Here is a 25,117-nt window from a genome sequence, read left to right on the forward strand (position 1 = left end):
ACAGGTAGTGAGGAACTCTGTACTCCCTGCCTGTATGGATCCATTGTGGGCAGAGGTGACTCCTCACCTTTGGTAATTTTATTGGAGTCAGGTCAGCTTTTTCAACACGAGCGCTCCACGACCTTTCACTTTTCAGCTATTTATTGTGTCCCCATAAACATGGGGGCATTGACTAGGTTCCGCATATTTAGCTAAGAACCCAGACCAATAGAAGTATGAGCTCAACAAAGAATATATTTTGACAAGTGAATTATTTGCTTGAGTGACATCTTTATGGACTTATAGTAAATTGCTCTTTCTGTGATCTTTTATTGTCAACATTTATTTGCACAAAATTGAGGAGTGAAGTGTTTGAAACACAGATGCCCTTCAAGCCTGTTTTGCTATTCAGTCTGATCATGGCTGATCCTCTATCTCAATGCCCTATTTCCACTTTCTCCACATACCCCTTGATGCCCTTAAGGGATCACAGTCTTTATCAAATATACTAAGTGGCTCAACCTTCATGGCTCTCTCTCATAACAGATTCCACAGGTTAACCAGCCTCTGAGGAAAGAAATATTTCAACATCTCAGCCCTCTGTGATTGACTTTGAATGGTCTGTTTGATTGACATGTTTATTACACTGTTGAAACAACCATTGTTTTTCAAAGAACACTTTTGAATGGGCATTTTCAAACATTCCTCATTACTTCCATGCTTGCTACTGCAATTATCTGAATTATTAGTCCTTTACGTAGTTCATACTGGGCAAATGGCGTGGCAGGAGCATACATTAGCACTGAGTTGACATAGAAAACATGCAGAAGGGTCACCGGACCCAAAACATTAACCCTGCTTTCTCTGCACAAATCCTGCCAGACCTGCTGAGCTTTTCCAGCAACTTCTGGTTTAGTTTCTGATTTACAGCGTCTTCGGTTCTTTTGATTTTTATTCAATGTCACGGAGAACTGCTGCAACACATTACAGAAAACATTGTGGGGTGTTTTGATGGAAAGAGAATTTAAGATCTGCTTATTTGCATATTTTGTTGCTGTTTTACTCCCAACCAAGGCTCTAATATGCTGTCATTTCTTTTTGTACAGCAACATGTCCAATATTATGTAGCGGTAATGGCCAATATTCCAAGGGACGTTGCCTCTGTTACAGTGGCTGGAAAGGGACTGAGTGTGATGTCCCCTCAACCCAGTGCATTGACCCTTTGTGTGGAGCACACGGCGTCTGCATCATGGGCTCCTGCGTTTGTAACTCGGGTTACAAAGGAGAAATGTGTGAGCAAGGTACGGCACAACAGAATGACAGCAAAGGTCAAACTATGGTTTTGTTGGAAATTAGTTCAAAGTGGCTCGGCACACTGAGACATTAAGATAGAGATTCTGTTTAGCATTATTCATCAATGACTTCGTAATGCACTTCTGTTATATTCCTGTGCGTACATTTTATGTGCAGGTAGTAATTTATTTAGCTTGAATGCTTTCTCTTAACAATGCAGCAAATTATGCAGTATTATTAGTGCATTGTTGTTGGATATGGACTTCTTGGATTTGCGTGTTCCGTATTTATGATGAAGTAGATTCTCACCAATACTTGCCCAACCCACCCTAAAGTGATGTGTGTTCTTGTCTAGCTGCTATAGATGACTGAGGTACTGTCACTCAAATATTCTCTCGATCACAAGAATACATTGAGACTTAGCACTAAGTGAGCTTATTTTTTGTTGAGAAAGGACATGGCATAAATCAACCTGCTGAAAAGGTGTGACTTAAATTCACCAGTAATTCTAGGAGTAATGTGCATATCCGTTGACATATTTTAATGGAAACATCATTATTTTCTGTTGTCAGCAGCTGTTATTTGGCTGGATTATAGATGCAGCCATGTTATAATTAGCCTGTGGTTTTTGTTAGTGATGACAGGGTTGAGTTTTTTTAAAAAGTGTCTATTTCTTTATTTCTCCACAAAGCCATGAGTTGTCTCACAAAATCATTTATTGCTGTCCTCCTCACCTTACAACATATAAAAAAAATCACAAGCTAATTTTGTTAAAGGTTTCCCTGAAAGATGCTAATAGTGTAATTGATTGGTAGAAGAACTTGGATTACCCACAGCCATTTGATAAGGTACTGCACAAGACAAGTGGAGGAAATAGCACATTAACTTGCATGATGGATTGACAACGAACAGGAAGCAGATAGCAGGGATAAACAGGTCCTTGTCAGGTAGACAAGTTGTAACTAGTGGAGTACCAGAGGGATCAGTGAGAGGTTCTCATCAATTTACAATCTATAGAAATGATTTGGATGAGGGGACTGAATGCATGGTAGCTGAATTTGCTGATCGTACAAACATCAGCAGGAAAGTAATCTGTCAAAAAGAGATAGACAGTCTGAAAAGGGATATAGGTAGGTTAAACGAGTGACACATAATTGGAATAGATGAATTATAATGAGAGTAAATGTAAACTTGGCCCCTTTGGCAGAAAGAACAAAAGAATGTATATTATTTCAGTCGAGAATGGTACCAAGACTCTGAGTGTCCAGGTATATGAATTACAAAGTTAGTATGCAGCTACAGCAAGTAATTAGGAAGGTTAAATAATTCCATAGAGGCTGGTATCCCATCACTAGTTCACCCTTTATTTACTCTTGGAGAGTCCTTGACACTGGTCTAGCTTCCTCAGAACCAGCTCTCAAAGTGAACAGACTCCCTGACGCTCCTGTTTATATCTGTCAGCCCTGGGCTCCCTGACTGGACCATATTAATACCCCCAGTTTGTAAGCATTTGAGTGTTTAAGAGATTTACTGCAGTGGTATCATGAATGAGGATCTTCAGTTATGTGGAAAAGCTGAGATGCTGAAATTGTTCTCCTTGGATCAGAGAAGGTTAAGAGGACATCAATTAGAGATGTTCAAAATTAATAAAGGAAACATGGAGAGCTGTTTCCTGTGATCATAAGATCAGCAATCAGAGAATCAGGATTTCTGGAATTGGTGAAAGAAGCAGAAGCAACACAAGGAAATATTCTTTTGTGTGGTGAGTTATGAAGTGCAAAGCCTGAAAGTATAGTGGAAGCAGATTCAGTTGGAACATTCAAAGGAGAATTGACTGTTTTCTTGAAGGGAGAAAATATGCAAGGCTGTGGGGAAAGATCAGGAGAATGGGATTGATTAATTAATTACAAAGAGCATTTAACCTTGGACCGACTTGCAACCTTTAGTTAAAAACACGAATCACTAGTTTGACTTTGATGGTTGGACTAGGAAAATAAAGTGGTTGGATTTGAAGATTACACAGCCTATTATCAGGCTTCTCTAGAAACTAATGCACAGCCAACTTGATTGGAATATCTTATCACATGTATTAACTTCTTCTGGAGTGTTGCTGACTCTTTGTTTCCAAACAGGATTGAAACACTAGAACAGTTCAGCCCAGGAACGGGCCCTTTGACCCATGATGTTGTGCCAAACATGACAGAGCTGAAAATGTGTTGCTGGAAAAGCACAGCAGGTCAGGCAGCATCCAAGGAGCAGGAGAATCGACGTTTCGGGCATGAGCCCTTCTTCAGGAATGAAGGGCTCATGCCCGAAACGTCGATTCTCCTGCTCCTTGGATGCTGCCTGATCTGCTGCACTTTTCCAGCAACACATTTTCAGCTCTGATCTCCAGCATCTGCAGTCCTCACTTTCTCCTGCCAAACATGACACCAAATTAAACTAATCCCTTCTGTCTGCCCTTGGTCCATATCCCTCCATGCCTTGCATACTATTGTAAAATGTTGTTGAAAAAAATTGGGAATCTCCACCCTTCTTGTCCAAGTCCAATTCAAACAAAGTCAGTGCTGGGCAGAAAGGCTGTTGTCCAAATGTCCAGCCTCTACCAGTCACTCTGACGTAATCATTGCACTATTCTTTCTGAGACAAGCTCCTTCAGTAATCTTTATTTCTCATACTTTATATGAATCAATTAATTTAGCTTATGGCATCTGGCAGTGCCAAACACCCACAGCTTCTTGAGAATAGTCTGAGAAAGGACTGCTATATTGACCATGCCTTATTGTGGATTTATATGCAGGTAAGGCCTGTTTCACTGTGTGTATGGCCAGCAACTGTGTGACATTTATTAAAGATGGTCATCTCTGTCAGGAACAACTTATGTCAAATGCTAGGATGCAATGAACAATTCATTATAAATTAGAGGCCCAACATGTGTCTACAGTTGAGCCCCAGGCATCATCTGGACAATTTTGACAAACTGGACCTGCCTTCTTGGAGTGGTCTGGGTCAGCCATGTTGTTGACAGTGGCCCTCAGATGCATCAGGTTCAGAGGTCACTGTGATCTGACTGTGACCTAACATAGTCCCTGAGACCAGAAGAAGCAATCTTGCTTTTTGGTCTTGAGAGAGCACTGTGCCAAAAGCTTTAGTCACTCCCTGCTCCTGCCATCTGGAGAGGAATTATGATCATTATTGCTGACATTTGGACATTTTGGCTCTCACAAATATTCGCCAGTCTAAGAGCAGCAGGTGATAAATTCTTTGCGTTGCCCTACAACTGACCATTCGCTCAAGGTAAAACAAAGGTCAGTTTCAGTTCTGTCTTCACTACCAGCATTTCTGGTCGATAATATATTTTGTCAAATCCCTGCCTAGAAAGATGTTGTGATGCAGCAGATAATATGCATTTATTTGCAATCCGATATTTTCTCTGAAGTGGCTGATGCACACATCAGTGTTTCTATGCACAGAATGATCTGAAAATAACTTTGTAGTCTTTAAGCATGTTATTGCATCAATTAGGAATAATTCCTTTTCATCTAGAGGATGGCTCAATAAGAAACAATTAAATTCAAGAATGGCTTTCTCATTTTTTTAATCATAATTCATCTTTAGTTGCTGACCTCCCTCCCACTTAGCATCATTGCGTGTGTAATTGTTATCACTGTATTCAGTCAATGTCTTCAACCCCGACTGCCATCAAAAAAATACTAGGGCCTTAAAGTCAGTGCTAGCTGGGTGAGATCATTGGAGTTTTCAGAAAACTCTAAGTGAGAAGTCACTAAGATCCAAACAGAGTAAGTTAAACCAGATGCTGGAACTGGCTTGGTCGTTATTCTATGAAATGGTATGAAATGAGAACATCTCAGAAACTCTTAGCAGCCCAATGTAGCATCTGTGTAGAGAGGGAGTTTAGGTAACATTTTAGGTTGATAAATGTCTTACAAAAAGCTGCCCATAAATACTCAAATTTTCAGTTATTGCACATCATTGGCAAGCCACATTCAAAGAATGGGGAAAATAATTGCTAAATCAGATTGTTTCATGTTGCTCAGAGATACGTAATTAGACTCTTCCATCATTGCTTGAACCTACAATGCAATAAATCTCACTCTGGAGAGACACAGCCTACAAATGAAGAGGTTATCGTTGCAATAAAAGAACTGCAGCTGTCCTCGAAATGTTCCGTGATCACAAAAACATCGAAGATAGGGAAGAGATTGTTGGATATGTATCCAAATTGTAGCTCACTAAGGAATCCTTTAATGTTCATTGTGCTAAGCATTGAAAAGTAACTTCCCAAGGTTTCCAATGGAAATGTCTAAAAGCATATGACTTTTCATTACAAAACTCAACATTCACTTGTTTAGTCCAGTCACTAGTTTGTACTGGGATACACATTACAGAAAGATTAATGGATAGCTGAGAGTGATTACAATGCAATAATGTAATCAGAGTTCAGATGTTGCCCTAAGGTAAACCACAGTGTTGATTTTAATTGTCAACACAATGTTGCTGCCTGGAGTAATTAGAGTTATAGAGTTATACAGCACAGAAACAGACCCTTCGGTCTAACTCTCCATGCCAACCAGACATCCCAATCTGACCTAGTCTCATTTGCCAGTGTTCAGCCCATATCCCTCTAAATCCACCCTGATGCTTTTTAAATGTTGTAATCTTACCAGCCTCCACCATTTCCTCTGGCAGCTCGTTCCATATACGCACCACTCTCTATGTGAAAACGTTGCCATTAGATCTTTCTTAAATGTGTTCCCCTCACCTTAAACTTATGCCCTCTAGTTTTAGACTCCCCCCACCCTAGGAAAAAGACATTGGCTATTCACCCTATCCATTCACCTCATGATTTTACAAACCTCTATAAGGTCACCCTCACCTCCAAGGCTCCAGGGAATAAAGCCCCAGTCTATTCAGCCTCCCCTTTTCACTCAAACCCTCCAGTCCCAGCAACATATCGTAGGTTTTTAGTCAAATTCTCTCAAGTTTAACAACATCCTTCCTATAGAACTGTATGCAGTATTCTAAAGGTGGCCTAACCATTATCTTGTATAGCCACAACATGACGTCCTAACTCCTATACACAATGTTCTGATCAATAAAAGCAAGCATACCAAATGCCTTCTTCACCACCCTGTCTACCTGTGACGCCACTTTCATGGAACTATGCACCTCCACACTTAAGTCTCTTTGTTTGGCAACACTTCCCAGATCCTACGATTAACTGTGTAAATCCTGCCTTGGTTTGTCTTTACCAATATGCAACACCTCACATTTATCTAAATTAAACTCTATCTATCACTCCTCGGCCCATTGGCCCGTCTGATCAAGGTCCCTTTGTACACTTAGATAATCTTCTTTATTGTCTACTACAAAACCTGCTGTGTTTTGGTGTCATCTGCAAACTTAACCATGCCTCCTATATTTGCATCCAAATCAATTATATAAATGACAAATAGTAGTGGACCTAAAACTGATCCTTGTGGCACACTGCTGGTCACAGGTCTCCAGTCCGAAAAGCAACCATCTATCACCACCCTGTCTCCTAACTTCAAGCCAATTTTGTCTTCAGATGGCTAGCTCCTCCTTCTTTCCATAAGATCTAACCTTACTGACCAGCCTAACATATGGAACTTTGTCAAAACTCTTTGTGGAAGTCCAACACTAAACAGTCTTTCCAGGTAAAGCAATATTTCACCTATACCACCTCCAATCTTGTGTATTGTATTCGCTGCACCCAATGTGGCCTACTCTACATAAGAGAAACCAAACACAGCCTAGGTGTCCAATTTGCCCTCTGATGTTTGCACAGGTAGGACTCCAACTTTCCCGTAGCCGGTCATTTTAACACAGCGTCCTGCTCGCATGTCCACTTGTCTGTCCTCAGCATGCTGCAGTGTTCTAGTGAATGACAGCGCAAACTAGAGGAACGGCACCTCATCTTCAGACGAGGCACTTTACAGCCTTCGGGACTTAATATTGAGTGCAACACCTTCAAATTGTGAACTCAGTCCCATTTCTTCCCTTTCTTTTAGCTTGTTATTATGTCCTTCCCTCCTCACATTCCACTTACTGACCTTTCAAATCTAGCAGGAGACACACCATTGTTCTGCCATTCTCACATTCTGATCAGTTAAACTGAACTATCAATATCTTTTCTCTATCATCATCCTGCACCCAGTACCCCCACCCCACTCTTCTCAAACAATAGCATAAATGCTGTCCCTCTATACCTCACGTCAGCTCTGATGAAGAGTCATGTAGACTTGAAATGTTAGCTTGCTCTCCATGGATGCTATCTGACCCACTGTGGACTCCAGCATTTGTTGTTTTCAGTCTTCCACTCTGCCTTCATCAATCTTCTTTGTCACCTCTTCAAAAAACTTGATCAAGTTCATGAGACATGATTTCCCACATACAAAGCCATGTTGACTATCCATAACAGTCCTTGCCTTTCCAAATGCACTTAAATCCTGTCCTTCAAAATCTCCTCCAACAACTTTCCTACCACTGATGTATGGCTCGCCAGTCTATAGTTCCATGGCTTTTCCTTACAGCCTTTCTTAAATAGTGGCACCACGTTAGCCAATCGCCAGTCATCCAGCACCTCACCCATGGTTGTCGATGACACAAATATCTTAGCAAGAGGCCCAGCAATTTCTTTCTTAGCTTCCCACAGAGTTCTGGGAAATGGCTCATCAGGTCCCGGAATTTATCTACTTTTAAATGCTTTAAGACTTCCAGCATTTCCTCGTCTGTAATATAGACTGTTTTTAAGCTATCACTATTTATTTCCTTAAGTTCCCTAGCCTCCTCCTTCACAGTATTTGTTATTAGATTAGATTTAGATTTAGATTCCCTACAATGTGGAAACAGGCCTTTCGGCCCAACCAGTCCACGCTGACCCTCTGAAGAGTAACCCACCCAGACCCATTTCCCTCCAACTAATGCACCTAACACTGTGGGCAATTTAGCATGGCCAATTCATCTGATCAGTATATACTGATGTAAAATATTTGTTTAATATCTCACCCATCTCCCGTGGTTGCACACATTGACAGCCATGGGGATATCTGCCGTTTTCTTGTGCAGTATACTGTAAATTTTATAGAGCAGCATTGTTTGGTGAAATGTCCACAACTGTGCAACAATGATGATCAGCAGAGCTGTGCACTACTTCTATGCTGTGTTTCATTAGTCTAGTATCAAAAGCATGATTAACCAATGGTTTTGGCTTATATCAGAATAACCTTTCATTGAATTCCTGAGTAATTGTCTGACTGGCATCCACCTTGTAATAATCAATGGGCTTGAAGCTTCAAGTTAAAAATGTCTAATAATTTGTTTAAGGCTGGGGTAAATTTTCTCTCTTTTTAAGTCTGGCTGCACAATCCTTTCTCTGAGGTCACAAAAACATATAGCGGCCTCAGTTTTGCAAAGACATTTAAATATGTAAGGCACTGCAGACCTAATAATGAGGCTGACTCATGTTTAAAATCCAGAATCAGTCAGTAAATGCCAGCCATTTTTATCTTTGCAGCTTGTCATTTTGATAAGTTCAAAGTAAACCATCTAATGATCTCTATCTAGACATATCGTTCTGTATCTCTTTGTAGCAGCACTGTTAATAACTAGAATAAAAATGCAAATAAAGAAAGTTTCTGATTAAATATCTGCAGAAATTATAAGATAAGGTAGTGGGCCTCCTGAGGGTAGAGATTCCATCCTGAGTCTGCAGTTGGGTGTGTTTGGAAACTGTTCAAACTTTGCAGCTCTTTGGAAATAAACGGTTGAACTAAGGAAATAGCAGCAGCTACATTGAAGAGGAGGAGCTGGCTAAAACTGGTGGAAAAGTGAAATACTGGCAGTTAGCATTAGATCCATCAGCATCAATAAAAAGAAATGGCAAGTCAACATATTCAGTGCAGGTTTATATCAAAAGACTGAACATTTGTTTTCATAAATACAGACAGACCTCATCTTTTATATTCAGAAACTCAAATGGTGCTTCCTCCCTTTAACTTTCAGTAGAAAGTTCCTCCATGGAGAGTTCCATCATCCGCGCAAAAGATATTGCGCTTCATATCACTGCCATTTTGCAAACATGCTTAAAAGAAACACACCCATCCCACACAAATGCTGACTGCTATTTTAAATTAACTTGAGCGGAGTAGAATGGAACCTTTGTTCTGCTCTGGAGGCCATGTCAAGAACAGCAAGATGTCTTATAGGTCACAAATATGGCAGAACTCACTGACTGTCAGCTCTTATTCATAAAATCAACCAAAATGGCTTGGAGCTAAAATGTTGCTGTATTAAAGGGTAGGAGAAAATTTAAATCAAACATCGTTAAACCTTGTAAACACCAAGATTTTTTTTATAAAGCAGTTGATCAGTATCTGTTTCCAACCTCCCCTCTTTTCAACAAAGACAAATTTTGCACCTTGGACATATGCATATTGGTTTGCAGTATATATATATAAAAAAAGGTGATGTTCAGAGCCTGTTGCAGTTTATTAGCTTCAAGTTATTTGCAGGTTATTTGAGAGGGTTAGAGATATCTGTGTTGACAAGGGTGGAAAAGAGGTGTGGCAACTAAGTGGAATGAATTGATATTTACAAGCAGTTCTGGATACATTGAAATGTATACATTCTTGATCTGCAAATTAAAATTGAACACTTTCTACAAAACATTGCCAATTCACAATATCAATTTGAAGCTTTGTCAAGAAGTGGAAAATCTGCTGTGTAAGAGCAAGAGTTTGCATCAAATCGTTAACAATCAGGACTGAGATTTCGATATGATCCAAACTAATTTTTCTGAACTAAAAGGGCACAGAATTACAATGCAATCTGCTGTTATGTTATCATGCTCATCTCTTTCAAATGACAGGGTTTCCAAGTAACGGGGTTGGTTTACCTTACTGCCCTTGAAGTGAAACCAAGTACTGAAGGAAGTCCACGCTCACTGAGTAATGTTCTTCACTTTGAGATGATAAAACAATGAGAAGATATTGATGTTTTTCCACATCGCAAAATAAAGAATTGCCTCAATCAAATGTATTGATACTCTGCTATCATGCACTGTAGTCATTCAGTCAGTGGGATGAACTGACAAGATAGCTGATGCTGGTAAATTATGATGACAATTGGTCGCTTTTTTTTTGTTCTTTCTGTCATAATCATGGTATTGAGGAGGAAGCCGTGAAAGATCAGTTCATTTTTCAAGTGTAAAATCCAATTTCTCTATCTCAGAAATATTGATTTTATTGATCTTTGCTCATACAGTAAAGCAATTAGTGCTGAAGAGATTAAATTTTCAGGTCGTTGACCCTACAAGTGTAAAATTTTATTGAGTCAAATTGTTAAATTAGATCTCATCATCTAAAGCACATTAAAGTGAATTAGAGGGCCAAGTCTTTGCTATTGCTCATCTCTTAGACTAAAGGGTGATTTCTTTTTCTCTTGCAGCGGACTGCTTTGATCCAACCTGTTCGAACCATGGCGTCTGTATCCATGGGGAATGCCACTGCAGTCCGGGATGGGGTGGTTCAAACTGTGAAAACTCCAAAACTATGTGCCCTGATCAGTGCTCTGGTCATGGGACCTATCTTCAGGAGAGTGGTTCCTGCACTTGTGATCCAAATTGGACAGGCACAGACTGCTCAGTAGGTGAGTCGACAGAGGACACCTTACAAATAATCCCATAAGTGGTGAAATAGCGATAGCCTTCATTCCCCAAGGTTTAAAAGCAGCAGCACACTTAGCAATTTACACTGCAACCTAGTGATTTTTCGACATCAACAGATAGGTTTTGCTGAGGTAATCTATCTTCAATTTTAATGGTATGACTTGATTAAAGAATTCTGCCTTTTTGGAGGCCAATTTTTTTATGGTGCGTAAGCAAGAAACTTCCTCACAGAAATATCAGCTGGCTAGCAGTACGATTAATGTTCATTCAAAGTGTGGGCTTCACAATACAGATCTTCCTATGAGTTCCTTCAGTAGTTTCAAATTACTGTAGATGCACTGAAAACAAAAAACACTGGAAATCTGAGCATGGAGAAAGAGAGCAAGCCAGCGTTTCAAATCTAGACAATGCTTCCATCAGATCGCCAGCATTTCTTGTTTTCCCTCAGTTGTGAATTAAATTTGCTTCTAACAATGGTCTCAAAGTGTTCTTCTGATGACTATTTTTAGTCACCCATGGGACTTGAGCATTTCAAACATTTTTTGCCTATCCTTTTTTGCCCATGAAAGGATGGGTGAATTCAGCACCTGTCCAGCTACTGAGGCACCAAGATGGCAGAATTTTCGTGTGCCAAGGCAATTGGCTTTGTCTCACTGGATTAGTAAGAGAGAAAAATTATTCATCTTGGCTTCTTGATCACTGTTCAGTGAGCATTGCTGGACTTTAAGAGAGTCAGAACTGGGACTCAAGTACAATGGTTAAACATTTCCCTTTTGCTCAGAGTCCACCGCATTGCAGCTCACTATTCAGCCAGGATACTGAAAGACACCTCTTACCTATAACACTGTCCACCAATGGAACTGTTTTGGGGCAAAGGAAGAGTGAAAACAACACCAATTTCCTTTTCTCCTTGTTAACATTAATATTACAATCTGACAAATTCTTGCCTGTAAACATTTCTAGCTTGCAAGCAAGGTGTTTCTGACAATGTCATCTTAAGTATGCACACTTTGTACTCACTGTTTTCAATTCGCTGCATGCTGCTGAATCTATCAAAATCCCAACATGGAGAAAAATCCAAATCTTATCTCCAATTCTGTATTCTTTCAAAGCAGCTTTCTCTCATTAAATTTCAGCAGACGATGGCAGTATTCGGGACGGGACAACAGGAGTATTTATTTCCATCATAATTTCTTTTTCTCCCTTCTTCTGCATGATTCATAAAGTTTCGGGATGCGGTCTTCAAAGGTGCCCATTCTTGTTAGTTGTCAGCTGTGGCTCAGTTGGTGGCACTCTCACATCTGAGTTGCAACGTGGTTGGTTCAAGCCATACTTCAGAGACTTCACCATCATGCCACTCTGATATACAACTACACAGGCCCTATTGCTGTGGTGAAATGATAAACCGAGTCTCTGTCTGTCCCGAAACGTTTCTGGAAAAGACCCAGGGTACTTATCCCCTCTCTCTTGTCCAGCACTTCACCTCAACCAATATTATTAAAAGAGATTTCCTGATCACTATCACATTGCTGTTTGTAGGGGTCTTATTTTAAACTGGTGTACTGGTAAACATATGTACTGGTGATACATATTGACTGCTACATTGTTTTATACTGCAGCAGTGACTACACTTCCCAGGTGGGGACAAAATAGTTTGGGACAACCTGAGCCCTTTTTTCCCTTAGCAAGGCCTGTGCCTACAGTTCATGGCATATAGAGTCATTGAACCTTACAGTACAAGTAGCCACTTATTCTATCATGTCTGTACTTGCTCTCACCTAGCTGGCTCCACTCTCCAGCTGTGTCTCTATAGCCCCCGAAATTGATCACTTTCAAATATATATCTGGCTCACTTCAGAAACCTCATTTGGATTCCACCTCCACCACTCTGTCAGGCAGTGCATTCCAAATCCAAGCAACTCTCTGAGAATAGAACAAAGGACATTACAGCGCGGTACAGGCCCTTCAGCCCTCAATATTGCACCGACCTGTGGAACCAATCTGAAGCCCATGTATCCTACACTATTTCATTTTCATCCATATGTTGATCCAATGACCATTTAAATGCCCTTAAATTTGGTGAGTCTGCTATTGTTGCAGGCAATGCTTTCCACACCCCTACTATTCTCTAAGTAAAGAAACTACCTCTGACATCTGTCCTATATCTATCACCTCTCAATTTAAGGCTATGTCCTCTTGTGCGAGCCATCATCATCCAAGGAAAAAGGCTCTCAGTGTCCACCTTATCGAACCCTCTGATTATCTTGTGTGTGTCAATTAAGTCACCTCTCAACATTCTTCTCTCTAACCAAAAACAGCCTCAAATCCCTCAGCCTTTCCTCATAGGACCTTCCCTCCATATCAGACAGCGTCCTCATACACCTCCTCTGAAACCTTTCCAAAGCTTCCACATCATTCTGATAATGCAGTGACCAGAACTGTATGCAAGATGAGAAGTTTCTTCTCATCTCACTCCTCGCTGTCTTGCTGACAATCTTCAAATTGTGACCCCCAGTTATTGACATACCAATTAGTGGAAACAGAATATTCTACATTACCCTGACAAAATTGTTCGTAATTCTGGAACACCTCAATGAGGTTCTTAATCTTCCATGCTCCAAGCAGAATAAGCCCCAATTTCTTTTTTCTTGAATCTAAAATCCCTTCTTCCTGGGATCATTATAGTAAGTCTCCTTTTGCACTCTCTCCAGGGATTTAATATCATTTTGTAAATAATGTGCCCAGAACTGAACACAATACTCCAAATATGGTCTGACCAATGATTTATGTATTTTCCTTAACATGCTCAACATATTCCAGTTTGATGAGGAAGACACTGTGTCAGGTTCCTCACAGTAATTTGCAGGATGAAGCAGGATAACCTGACCTCCCTTTGTTGGCAACAGTATCATTGGGAAGGATCTGTTTTCAGATCATGCTTGCTGTTGAAGTCTTGACTAGTCAGTGGAAACAATAGGGGGAAAAAGAAAGCAGCTTTGAAATCCACTGAATTGTAAAATACTTTAAATACTTATTTTCTTGGTAGGACGTGATGGCTTTTTTTTAATAGATATTTTTATTAGAAATTTAACATTTTTACAAGTTTACAAAAATAAACAAAACTCTCAAATACAAACACTGATATACAGTTAAATCAAATATACAATAGCCAAAATTTAACAAAAGAAAAAGTACCAAAAAAGAAAAACACAAAACTCAACTGTCTACTAATCGAACCGACGACTAACCAGAGTATATATTTAAGTCTCTTACATGCTCGGAATGTGTTAACATCAAATATAATAAAACCCGTATTCGTTCGGGATTCCTCTCCTAATGGGCCCCGGACCAGCCAGGTTTGTAATCTCAATTAAATAAAAGCCCTTGTTAGGATAGCCGAAATATCTGTATTTATGTAATTCAAGAAGGGCTGCCATATTTTATAAAATAATTCGGTCTTTCGGTGCACCATATTTGTAAGGAAGTCAAGGGGAATACATTCCATAATTCATCTGTGCCAATTTGAAAGTCCAGGGGGCCCTCAGCCACCCAGTTCACCAAAATATTTTTCCTTGCACAGAAAGAGAGAATAGAAAATAATCTCTTCCTGTGCATATCCAGGGAGGGAAAGTTCGAAAAGCCCAAAAGGAGAGATACAGGGTCCACTTTAATTTCCGTTCCTAAAAGTTCTGTCAGGGGACTTGCTACTTTAGTCCAATATCTACGGATCTTATGACAGGTCCATAGGCAATGTCCAAGAGTGCCCACCTCTATTTTACATTTGGGACACATTGGAGATGCTCCTGCCTTACATTTTGCCAATCGAACCGGTGCTATATGGGCCCTATGAAGTATCTTCAGCTGGATAGCCTGGGTTCTGTTACAGATAGTAATTCTTCTAGCGTTTTCCCAAATATCATTCCATGTTTCTATAGAGATTTCTAGTCCCAAATCCTGATCCCATGTTTTAAGCAGATTATCCATATCTCCCGATACTTCATCATGTAGTAAATTATAAATAGTACTGACGGAAGATACCCCCACTGGTCGTAGAACACTACATTCTCTATCTGATTTATAAAGACTATCTAATAATGTAGTCTTCTTCTGTACGTAATCTCGAATTTGGAAGTGTCGAAAGAGGTCTCCATCAAGTAATCCAAATTTCTGACGCAGCTGTTCAAAAGACATCAGGACCCCATCTTTAAATAGGTCCCCTAGACATGAGATACCCCAGGATCTCCAGAGTTTAAAAGTGGCATCTGTAAACCCCAGTTGGAATCCCCATGCTCCCACTATCGGCACATAGGGGGATGTTTTATGTGAATTACCCTCATTTTGCCACATTATATTCCAAGCCTTAATTGTGTTTAGTATTATAGGGTTTTTACAGTGATCTGTAATGATTTTCCTCTTGTCTGAAAATAAAAGGTTAATGAGTGGGTATTTTACTTGAGAGGTCTCGATATCCAACCAGATTGATTGTGGATCAGACAAGACCCAATCAGCTATGTAACTTAATAGGGAACTTAACTGATATTTCCTAAAATCTGGGAAGTCCAATCCTCCCCTTGCCTGTGGAAGCTGTAGCTTCTTCAGCTTAATGAGGGGCCGTCTATGATTCCAGATAAAGGAACCAGCCATATAATTTACGTAGAGCCATCCTCGGCAGCATCACCGGAAGCATTCTCATAGGATATAGGAGACGGGGCAGGACATTCATTTTAATTAGTGCTATTCTACCCAGCCAGGAAATTGGAAGATCTCCCCATCGCTGGAGGTCCTGCCTTATCCTTTCCAGTAAATGCACAAAATTAGCCTTATACAACTGACCAAATACTGGGGTAATAAAAATGCCTAAATATAAGAAGCCCTCCAGGGACCAATGAAAGGGAAAAAGGGATCCATCCACTAAATGGGGTATCATAGCAAGGCCACCCATTGGCATAGCCTCCGATTTTCAAAAAATTAATTTTATAGCCTGAGAATACGCTAAATGTATTAATAACTTGGATTAGGCGAGGTACGGACATCAGAGGATTACTGAGGAATAGAAGAACATCATCTGCATAAAGGGTAATTTTATGTTTACCTGTACCAATCCTCGGGGCCGTTACATTAGGATCAGCTCGTATAGCTTCTAGTGGTTCAATTATTAGCTTAAATAACAATGGCGAGAGAGGATATCCCTGAAGGCAGCCCCTACCTACACTGAAGCTATCCGAGCCTAATCCATTGGTAATCACAACTGCTTTGGGATCACTATACAATGTTGAGACCCATTTGGTAAACACCTGTCCAACGCCAAACCTTTCCAATGTGTAAAACAAATACGACCATTCAACCCTATCAAATGCCTTTTCCGCGTCTAATGAAACTACTACTCCTGGTATCTTTCCCTGATGACAGGCTTGAATCATATTCCAAACCCTTCTAATATTATTGGATGATCTATGGCCCTTAATAAACCCCGTCTGATCCTCCTTTATAATATGTGGCAGTACCCTTTCTAGTCTCAATGCTAACGTTTTAGAAAGAATTTTAAAATCTACATTTAGCAAGGATATTGGTCTGTATGACGTACAATCTTCTGGATCCTTTCCTTTTTTAAGGATAAGAGAGATATTTGCCTCTTTCAGCGAAGGCGGGAGACAGCCCTGACTATATGCATAGTTATACATGTCCATAAGTGGACCAGCCAATATTTCTGTAAATTCTTTATAGAATTCAGCTTGAAAACCATCTGGGCCCGGTGCCTTACCGCTCTGAAGTTGCCTAATTGCATCAAGTATTTCTTGGACTGTTAGAGGATCATTTAGGACCGATACCTGTTCCGGAGTGAGGCCCGGAAAGGTCAAATTTTTTTAAAATGACTGCATCCTCCTATCTTCACAATCCTGTGATTTATATAACTCAGAATAAAATTCTCTAAAGATCGCATTAATCTTTTTATGATCATGAGTCAAAATACCCGAACTTTCCTGATAGACGTAATAGTCTGAGGGGCCTTTGTTTTCTTTGCAAGAAATGCTAAGTATCTACCCGGTTTGTTGCCATATTCATATAACCTTTGTTTTGCAAATAATATTTCCCTCTTAGCCATTTGAGTAAGCGTAGTGTTTAGAGCTGTCCTAAGAGCTGTAATCCTTTGCAATTTAATAATAGAAGGTCTATCAGTGTATGCTGTTTCAGCTACTTTTAAGCGAGCTTCAAGCAGATGCTGTTATTCTCCCTTCAATTTTTTCTGGGTCGCTGAGTAGGAGATGATCAAACCTCACGTATAAGCTTTGATGGTCTCCCACATCATTGATGGGTTGCTAGCCGTACCTGAATTAATTTCTAAAAAAGTTTTAAATTCTTGAGAGAAGTACTTTGCAAATATACTTTACAAATATACTATCTTTCATTAAGAAGGGGTCCATACGCCAATGCTGAGGGGATGTCCCATTGTTCCTCGCCTTAGTTTCCATATATACAGCAGCATGGTCGGAAATTGCAATACTACCTATTTTACAGGATGATATGGAATTTTAAAAAATCGAGGGGGCAAAAAACATATCAATTCTCGTATGACATTTTTGTGGATTGGAGTAGAAAGAAAAATCTTTGCCCTATGGATGAAGACATCTCTATACATCTACTAATCCTAATTCTTTGTTCAGATCCACCAATTGTCTAGATCTGGGAGATACTCCTGCAGTACTCATGGGAATCCTATCTATTTCCGGATCCATAATACAATTAAAGTCTCCCCCTATAATTGTATGACAGGCACCAAAAGCCATCAATTTTGGAAAGGCTTCCGTTATAAATTTAAAGGGGTGTGCCGGGGGGGCAGTACAAATTTAAAATCCCATATTCCTCTCCATTTATAAGGGCTTTAATCAAAATATATCGTCCAGATTCGTCTTTTATCTGATTTAGAATTTTGAAAGGGAAATTCTTCCGAATAAGAATAATAACTCCCCTGCTTTTTGCGCTAAAAGAAGAAAAAAAGGCCTGATCAAATCCACCCTGTCGTAATTTCAAGTGTTCTTTATCCGACAGGTGTGTCTCCTGTAGGAGAGCTATATCAACTCTTTCTCTCTTAAGATTTGATAATATTTTCTTCCTTTTGACTGACAAATTACTCCCCTTAACATTCCAGGTGCACCACTTAACCGACTGATCAACCATAATCATCTGGGCAAATCCGAGACCCCTCGGGAGGGGAAACCCTATCCAGAACATCCCGAGCATAGAGCATATAAAATTTACAAAAATAAAGGCTCTCTAATACACTCACAACAGTATAATAAAAAACTATTTCTAAATAATAAAAAAAGCGTATTTAAGTGGAGATTTTCCCCCTTGTTCCCAGGGGGTGTCACTTCCTCTCCAAAAGTCCATCGTATCCTCTCCCAACCAATGCCCCACCCTTGACCCAGACGCTCCTCAATAAAATGAGGAGAATTCAGATATAATACAAAGCTAGAGTTAACAATGAGCACCCTACTCCCGCCCACACCAACACCTGGATATATTTGGTAATGTTAATACCATATATAAACATATAACTATAAAATTACAACCTCAACAAATAACAATTAAATATAATAATACAAAGTAACAAGGGAGAAGCAACCCCGCTCCTAAAGACAGAGGTAAAATAGAATAAGGTAACCACCTCCACCCACCAACATTAACCAAACCCCCCGGCTTATATATATATATACATACATACACATAGATACATACATACCCACATAAAATAATAAAAGAAAACAACCCCAAGGGGGGGGAGAAAATCAAATCCCTCTCCCCACCCCCCATGATAATATTAAACAGTCAGGTAAAAAAAAGGGAAAAAAGGGGGGATATAAACCAAAGCAGGGGGGAAGGCAAACCAACATCCATTATCTCTTACAGTTTATCTAAGAGAGTCCAAGAATTCCTTAGCCTTTTCTGGCGATCCGAAGTTATACACGGATCCTTCATGGTTAAAGCGTAGCATCGCTGGGTAGCGTAAGGAGTACTGAATATTTAATCCCTTAAACGCTTCTTTGCCTCGTCGACTGCCTTCCTCTTTCGGACCAGAACTGGGGTAAAGTCCTGGAATAACATGATCTTGGATCCTTTATAGATCATATCTTGGGGGTCTTTTCCAAGATTTCTAGAAGCTTCTAGGAGTATCTGCCTCTCCCTGTAGCACTGCAGCCGGAACAGGACCGGGCATGGGTGCTGGTTCGAGCTAGGCCCGCGTATTGCAACCCGGTAGGCCCATTCTACCCTTACCTGGCCTGATCCAGCTTCCAAATTTAAAAGCTGTGGCAGCCCCTGCTCGAAGAACGCTGTAAGCTGGCCTTCCTCTTCCCGTCCGGGAAGGCCCAGCAAACGAATATTTTTTCGATGGCCTCGATAATCGAGGTCGTCAATGTAATTCTCTAAGGTCCGGACTCACTGTTCGAGAGTCCGGACCTGATCCACGGCCGATTGAGCTGTAGTTTCGGAGGTTGCGGCCTTTAACTCCAACTTGGCGCTCGATTTCCTGGATGTCTCCATCGTGCTTCTGCAGTGCGGCCGAGAGTGAGTCCCATCGATTTTGGGATTCTTCGATAAAAGCGTCAATCTTCGCATTCAGTTTGGAGATTATTTCTACAAGGCTTGTCACTGTAGGTAAGTCCCCCGGGGCGGCTGTGGACGCTTCAGCTGCAGCTGGAGAGGGTGGGGGAGGGGTTCCTGCTTGCTGAGAGCTGCGGGCTCCCTTCCCTTTGATCATTTTTACTAAATATTAGATCGTTTAAATTTAATACTAAGCAACTAGTTAAATTAAACGGCTATTATAAATGATTTGGTGAGCATGGTGGGGGTGGCTGACCCACTTTACCCAAGTCTTGGGAGAAGCACTATAGACTCAGACTTGCTGGGTTGCCGCCATCTTGGATCCCCCGAAGTGATGACTTTTAAAGAATATTAGTAGCAAAAGTAAAGGAAATTGTTGAAGTGGAATAACTGCCACAAAATAAAGTTTAGCAGATCCCAACACACTTAATTAATGGAAGAAAAATGTCAATTAATCATAATGCTACTTGTTCAGGTGTCTGAAGGCTATGGCAGTGAAAACATTAATTGGTGATTTTAATGAAAGACAGAAGCTGAACATGTATACCATAAATTTTCAAGCTAACATCAGTTAAAATATTATCATGCACGTGCCCTTTTAGGAAGAAGCTTGAAACAACTTAGATTATGATTAGTGCATGCTTTAAATTGATACTGATCTGCTTCACATGGCCCACCTTGTTTCTTTCTGTGTTGGATTATTTGTTACTTAATTCCAGGTTTTATTAGTCGAATTTACAGTGTTTTTGTGTCATTGCTGTGCACTGGCAGAAAACAGAGTTTTTGGAGTTAACGCACGTAGTAATTTATGTGAAAATTTAACATGAGGTGATACTTGAATTAGTGTGTCAAGCCTAAAGCAAACCTACTTGGAATGGAGATTTTGCACAAAGTTGCCTGTTGAGTTCTGCACCTTCTTAGATTTCTATACTGAGCTTTTTCAGAGAAGATAACTTGAGTGAGTGGTAAACAATGAGGCAGGAATCATGTTAAGGTGTCAAACCATAACATGTCAAAGTAGGCCATTCAGCCTATTGAGTTTACTTGGCTATACAATGGGATTTGGCTAATCTGGTCATCCTCAACTGCCATTTTCCTGCCTTTTCCCTATAACCGTTGATTCCCTTACTGATTAAAAATCTGTCTCTAAGCCATAAATATATTTAATGACCCAGCATTTACAGCCCTCTGCGATAAAGAACTATCAAGTTTTTTACCCACTTACTTAATGTGCCTATGTCACTATGCAGACCGTGTCATCTTCACTACTTGCCTTCCCACCTATTTTTGTGTCATCTGAAAATTTGGTGACGATACATTCGTTTGCATCATTAATAATAATTGTAAATAATTACAATTTATAATTACAATAATAATAGCAGCTGCAGTACTGATATCTGTGGAACTTCATTAGTTACAGGCTCCAATCGTAAAAATAGCCCCTTATTTCAACTCACTGTCTTCTATCAGTTAGTTAATCCTCTACCCATGCTAAAATCTACCCACCAACACCGTGGGCTGTTAGTAAGTAACCTTATGTGTGATGTAAGTTTGCACGTAAGGTTTAATTTGGAAACTAAAATGCATTACATCTCCTGGTTCCCCTGTACTGTAGATGTACAAACTGCAGAGTAGCTTATTACTGATTTTATAAATGTGGCAGTCAATTTTTTTTTAAAATTCATTCATTGGATGTGGACATCACTGGCTGTCCAGCATTTTTGCCCATCCCTAGCTACCTTTGAGAAGATGGTAGTCAGCTGTTTTCTTGAACCACTGCAATCAATGTACTTTGGGTTGATCCATAATGCCCTTAAGATGGCAATTCTGGGAGTTTGACCTACTGATACTGAAGGAACGGTGATATATTTCCAAGTCATGATAGTGAGTGGTTTGGAGAGGAACTTGCAGATGGTGGTGTTCCCATGTATCTGCTGTCTTGCCTTCTAGATGGACGTGGTCACAGCCTTGAAAGATGCTGTCTGAGGATCTTTGCCGAAGTTTTGCAGTGCATCTTGTCGATAGTACGCACTATCAAGAGTCAAAAGAATGGAATCCTGAGTCCACACTTTAAAATCAGGGCTGAGTAGAAGGGAATTGTTAAAAAAGACTGAGTTAAACCAGGAAGAATAGAGCAGTCGGAATGGGCTCTGACTGGGTTAAATTCCAAGGAAGAAATCGTTAGACACAATCTGGTCACCACGAGATAAATGCAGCAAATGGTACAATAGATGCTTACACAATATTTAGTCACAATGCAACAGTAATATTGGTAACGTAAGAGAACAAATGCATCCCTGTAGACTTCACCACCAATCAAATGTGAACAATTGCAGCCAATGACTAATTCACAGTCATTTTGTGCAGTAATATCTTCATTATAAAACTCCCTTTGAATGCATCAGGAAAGCAATGATGGGAACAAGTTAATGGATGTATTATTCTGAACCAATGTAGCCGTCAATTTCATCCTCAATCTCATTTTTCACATTAAGGTTTGAAAGAGAATCTGCTGTTGCCATGGGATGGGTTCTGGCCTATGCTGAATGAGTGGGTTTAGGTTTAAGTGGCTTGTTGATTCTGTACATGCCAAATTAAAGTATATGTAAGTGTGCCCTTTAGCACAGATTAGTCCCACTACCTCTCCATCATGGCAATTGTATGAAACACCAGTCTTCCATGATGAAATAGATGCTGCCAAAACATTGTTTGATCTTTGCACAGAAGACTGGCTATTAATTAGTTGCACAATTTCACTTCAATTAAATGAACTTCAATTAATAAGTTGGTAGTGAAGATTGACACAGCCGCGCTTGAAGGTGGTGTGTTAAAGGCTGATAAACACCTTGGTGCTAATGAAAAATTGATTAGATTGATTCACAGGAGAAACAAGACACGCGATTAAAAAAACTTTTCCTCGCAAAGCCAAGTTAATATTTTGCTGCATCGAGGTTAATCAGCCCATCCAGGGTCCTTTAATTGAAAGCTTGATTCAGAAGAGAGCTGAGCATGTATAAAGAAATCATTGAAAGGAGCACAATGAACAGACAAGATGGTCCCCCAACATGAGAGCAGCGAGCAACTGATGAAGCTGTGACTAATCCCAGTTGTATTGGATAGATTTTTCTGATCATTGTTTGCAGTAATGAAAGACTGCAGCTGGTTTTTGTTGAAAGTGTTCTTTTAAATCATTCAGTTAGACTTTTGTCTCTACTTTTACTGTGCCCTAACAACTGCATATTATAACACAGATTTTCCAGCATAAGGCAGGATCCTGCATGGAGGGGATTGGGGACGGAGATGGCATGGGTAGATGATTTGGTTTCAGTGCTAAATTGATAATCCCAACCAGGAAGTTTAAAATGACCTTGACACTTTCGATTTGTTTACTTGAATGTCCATTGCCCTAGGACCCCAAGTCTGCTAGTTTCAAACACCATACAGAGTGAGGGGCCTGCACAGAGGCTGAGAAGTTCTTTTGCAAATTGAGAATCCACCGCACTTCTCATCACACGCATAATGTCCAACCCCCTGTTTTCACTGATAAATACACATCAGGATCGAATTCCACACTCTCCACCAGTCAGGAACAGAGCAGTCATTCATGTTCCAATGTTCCTGTCCCCATCTTCAGAAGAACATGTAGGTTCCTGCCAACTGCAGAAAGAAGCCTCACTGCAGTCTTCACATCAGGGTTCAAGGATACCAACGGAGCACTGGTGTCATGTCTGTGCTCAGAAACTGATGTGTACAGTACCGGACATTGCAGCTTTCTGCAGCTCCTCCAGAAATCACTTGCAAACATTCAAAACAGAAGCAATGGTAGGCCATTTGGCTCCTTCGTACCTGCTCCAACATTCGATAAGATTATGGTTGACCTGTTTCTGTTCTGAATTCCACAGTTCCATCTACGCCCCAAAGACCCTTGATTCCCTTGTGTATCAGGAACCTATCTCCCTCCACCTTAAAAATATTTAATCATCCAGACTACAGCTTTTCGAGCAGAGTTGCAATTGCACAGCCCTCTGAGAGAAATAAACAATCCTCATCTTGAATATTCCTTCCAAGGTGTGTGGCCACTCAGAGGTTCCTCGACCACTTGTCAACGTGCTGCACATTAACTATTTTTTATTCTTTCATTGTATGAGGGCATCGAAAGCTAGACCAGCATTTATTGTCCATCCCTAATTGCCCAGTTAAGAGTCAATCACATTGCTGTGGGTCTGGAGTCACATGTAGGCCAGACCAGATTAGGATGGCAGTCTCTTTACCTAAAGGACATTGGTGAGCCACATGGCCTTTCTGACAATTAACAATGGATTCACAGTCAACATTAGACTCTTAATTCCAGATTTTTAAGAAATTGAATTCAAATTCCATCATCTGCTGTGGCAGTATTAAAACCTGGGTCCCCAAATCATTACCTGAATCTGTGGATTAATAATCCAGTGACAATTCCACTAGGCCATTGCCTCCCCATCTGAACTTCAACATCAACATTACACTCATGTTGTCTGAAAAGGGCATCTCCTATTTTAAAACAGAGCCCTCTAGATCTGAACTCGATCACAAGAGGAAGCATCCTTCACATGACTACTTTTGTGAAGATCCCTCAGGCTTTTATAAACTTCAGTCAAGTCTCAGATAAGATGTAGCAGATGCTAGGCAGGTTGACAAAGCCTTAAACAGTTGCTGATGTTTAGAATATAACCAAATAATCTGTTGTGGGTTTATGTCCAGTCAAGATTAGAGTGGTGCTAGAAAAGCACAGCAGGTCAGACAGCATTCTTGGAGCAGGAACATCGACATTTCGGGCAAAAGCCCTTCATCAGGAATGTTGTGGGTTTATGCCTGGTCTTTACAAAACCTCTGAATAAAAGCACATAATTGATGTTTTATTTTAAAAAACCACTGTGTTTATGGCAAAACGAGTATTAATTTACTGTAAAATCTGCATGTTGTTAATGGGAGAATGTGAATGCATTGTATTTCTTTACTCATGCCTGTTCTGTTGGGCCCCATACAGGTTTGAATGGTATGTTATTAATGTGAGGAGTCTGTGACAGGAGATGAATTCAGTACCTTGACCATGCTTTCACGGCTGTGAGTTTTGCATTGATGGTGATATTCACTGTGCTGGGTCTGTTTGTGCTCCACAGAGATTTGTGCCGTGGAGTGTGGAACTCATGGCGTTTGCCTGGCGGGTGCCTGTCGATGTGAGGAAGGCTGGACTGGCGCAGCTTGTGACCAGAGAGCGTGCCACCCTCGCTGCTTGGAGCACGGAACCTGCAATAATGGCAAATGCGAGTGCAACCAAGGCTGGAATGGTGAACACTGCACCATTGGTAGGTTGTTGCTTTACAGCATATGGAATGAAATCATCTCAAAATGGCCATGAGGCGGTATCTGAAACATTGAGTGGTAACACTCATACTGTTTATGCTACCTGTGTCCAATTTGATTCGTGGATAAGAGAATTGGGTGGAAGTTGTTTTTTTCTTAACAATGATTGGAACCTCTGAGAAGGCATTTCTA

The 25,117-nt window shown here is 40.3% G+C and overlaps 1 protein-coding gene across 20 annotated transcripts in view; it reads left to right on the forward strand.

Annotated features, from left to right (window-relative positions):
• The window catches only part of LOC140495521 (teneurin-3), a 2,480,372-nt gene that overhangs the window by 2,322,612 nt on the left and 132,643 nt on the right, over nt 1–25,117 (forward strand). For all 20 annotated transcript variants that reach the window (XM_072594601.1, XM_072594600.1, XM_072594605.1 and 17 more), the window contains 3 exons: nt 1,086–1,280; nt 10,762–10,962; nt 24,742–24,927. In XM_072594601.1, the coding sequence (XP_072450702.1) occupies nt 1,086–1,280; nt 10,762–10,962; nt 24,742–24,927 (582 nt within the window). The remainder of the gene's footprint in view (nt 1–1,085; nt 1,281–10,761; nt 10,963–24,741; nt 24,928–25,117) is intronic.

This window comes from Chiloscyllium punctatum, chromosome 2, assembly GCF_047496795.1.
Source record: "Chiloscyllium punctatum isolate Juve2018m chromosome 2, sChiPun1.3, whole genome shotgun sequence".
Lineage (NCBI taxonomy): Eukaryota > Metazoa > Chordata > Chondrichthyes > Orectolobiformes > Hemiscylliidae > Chiloscyllium > Chiloscyllium punctatum.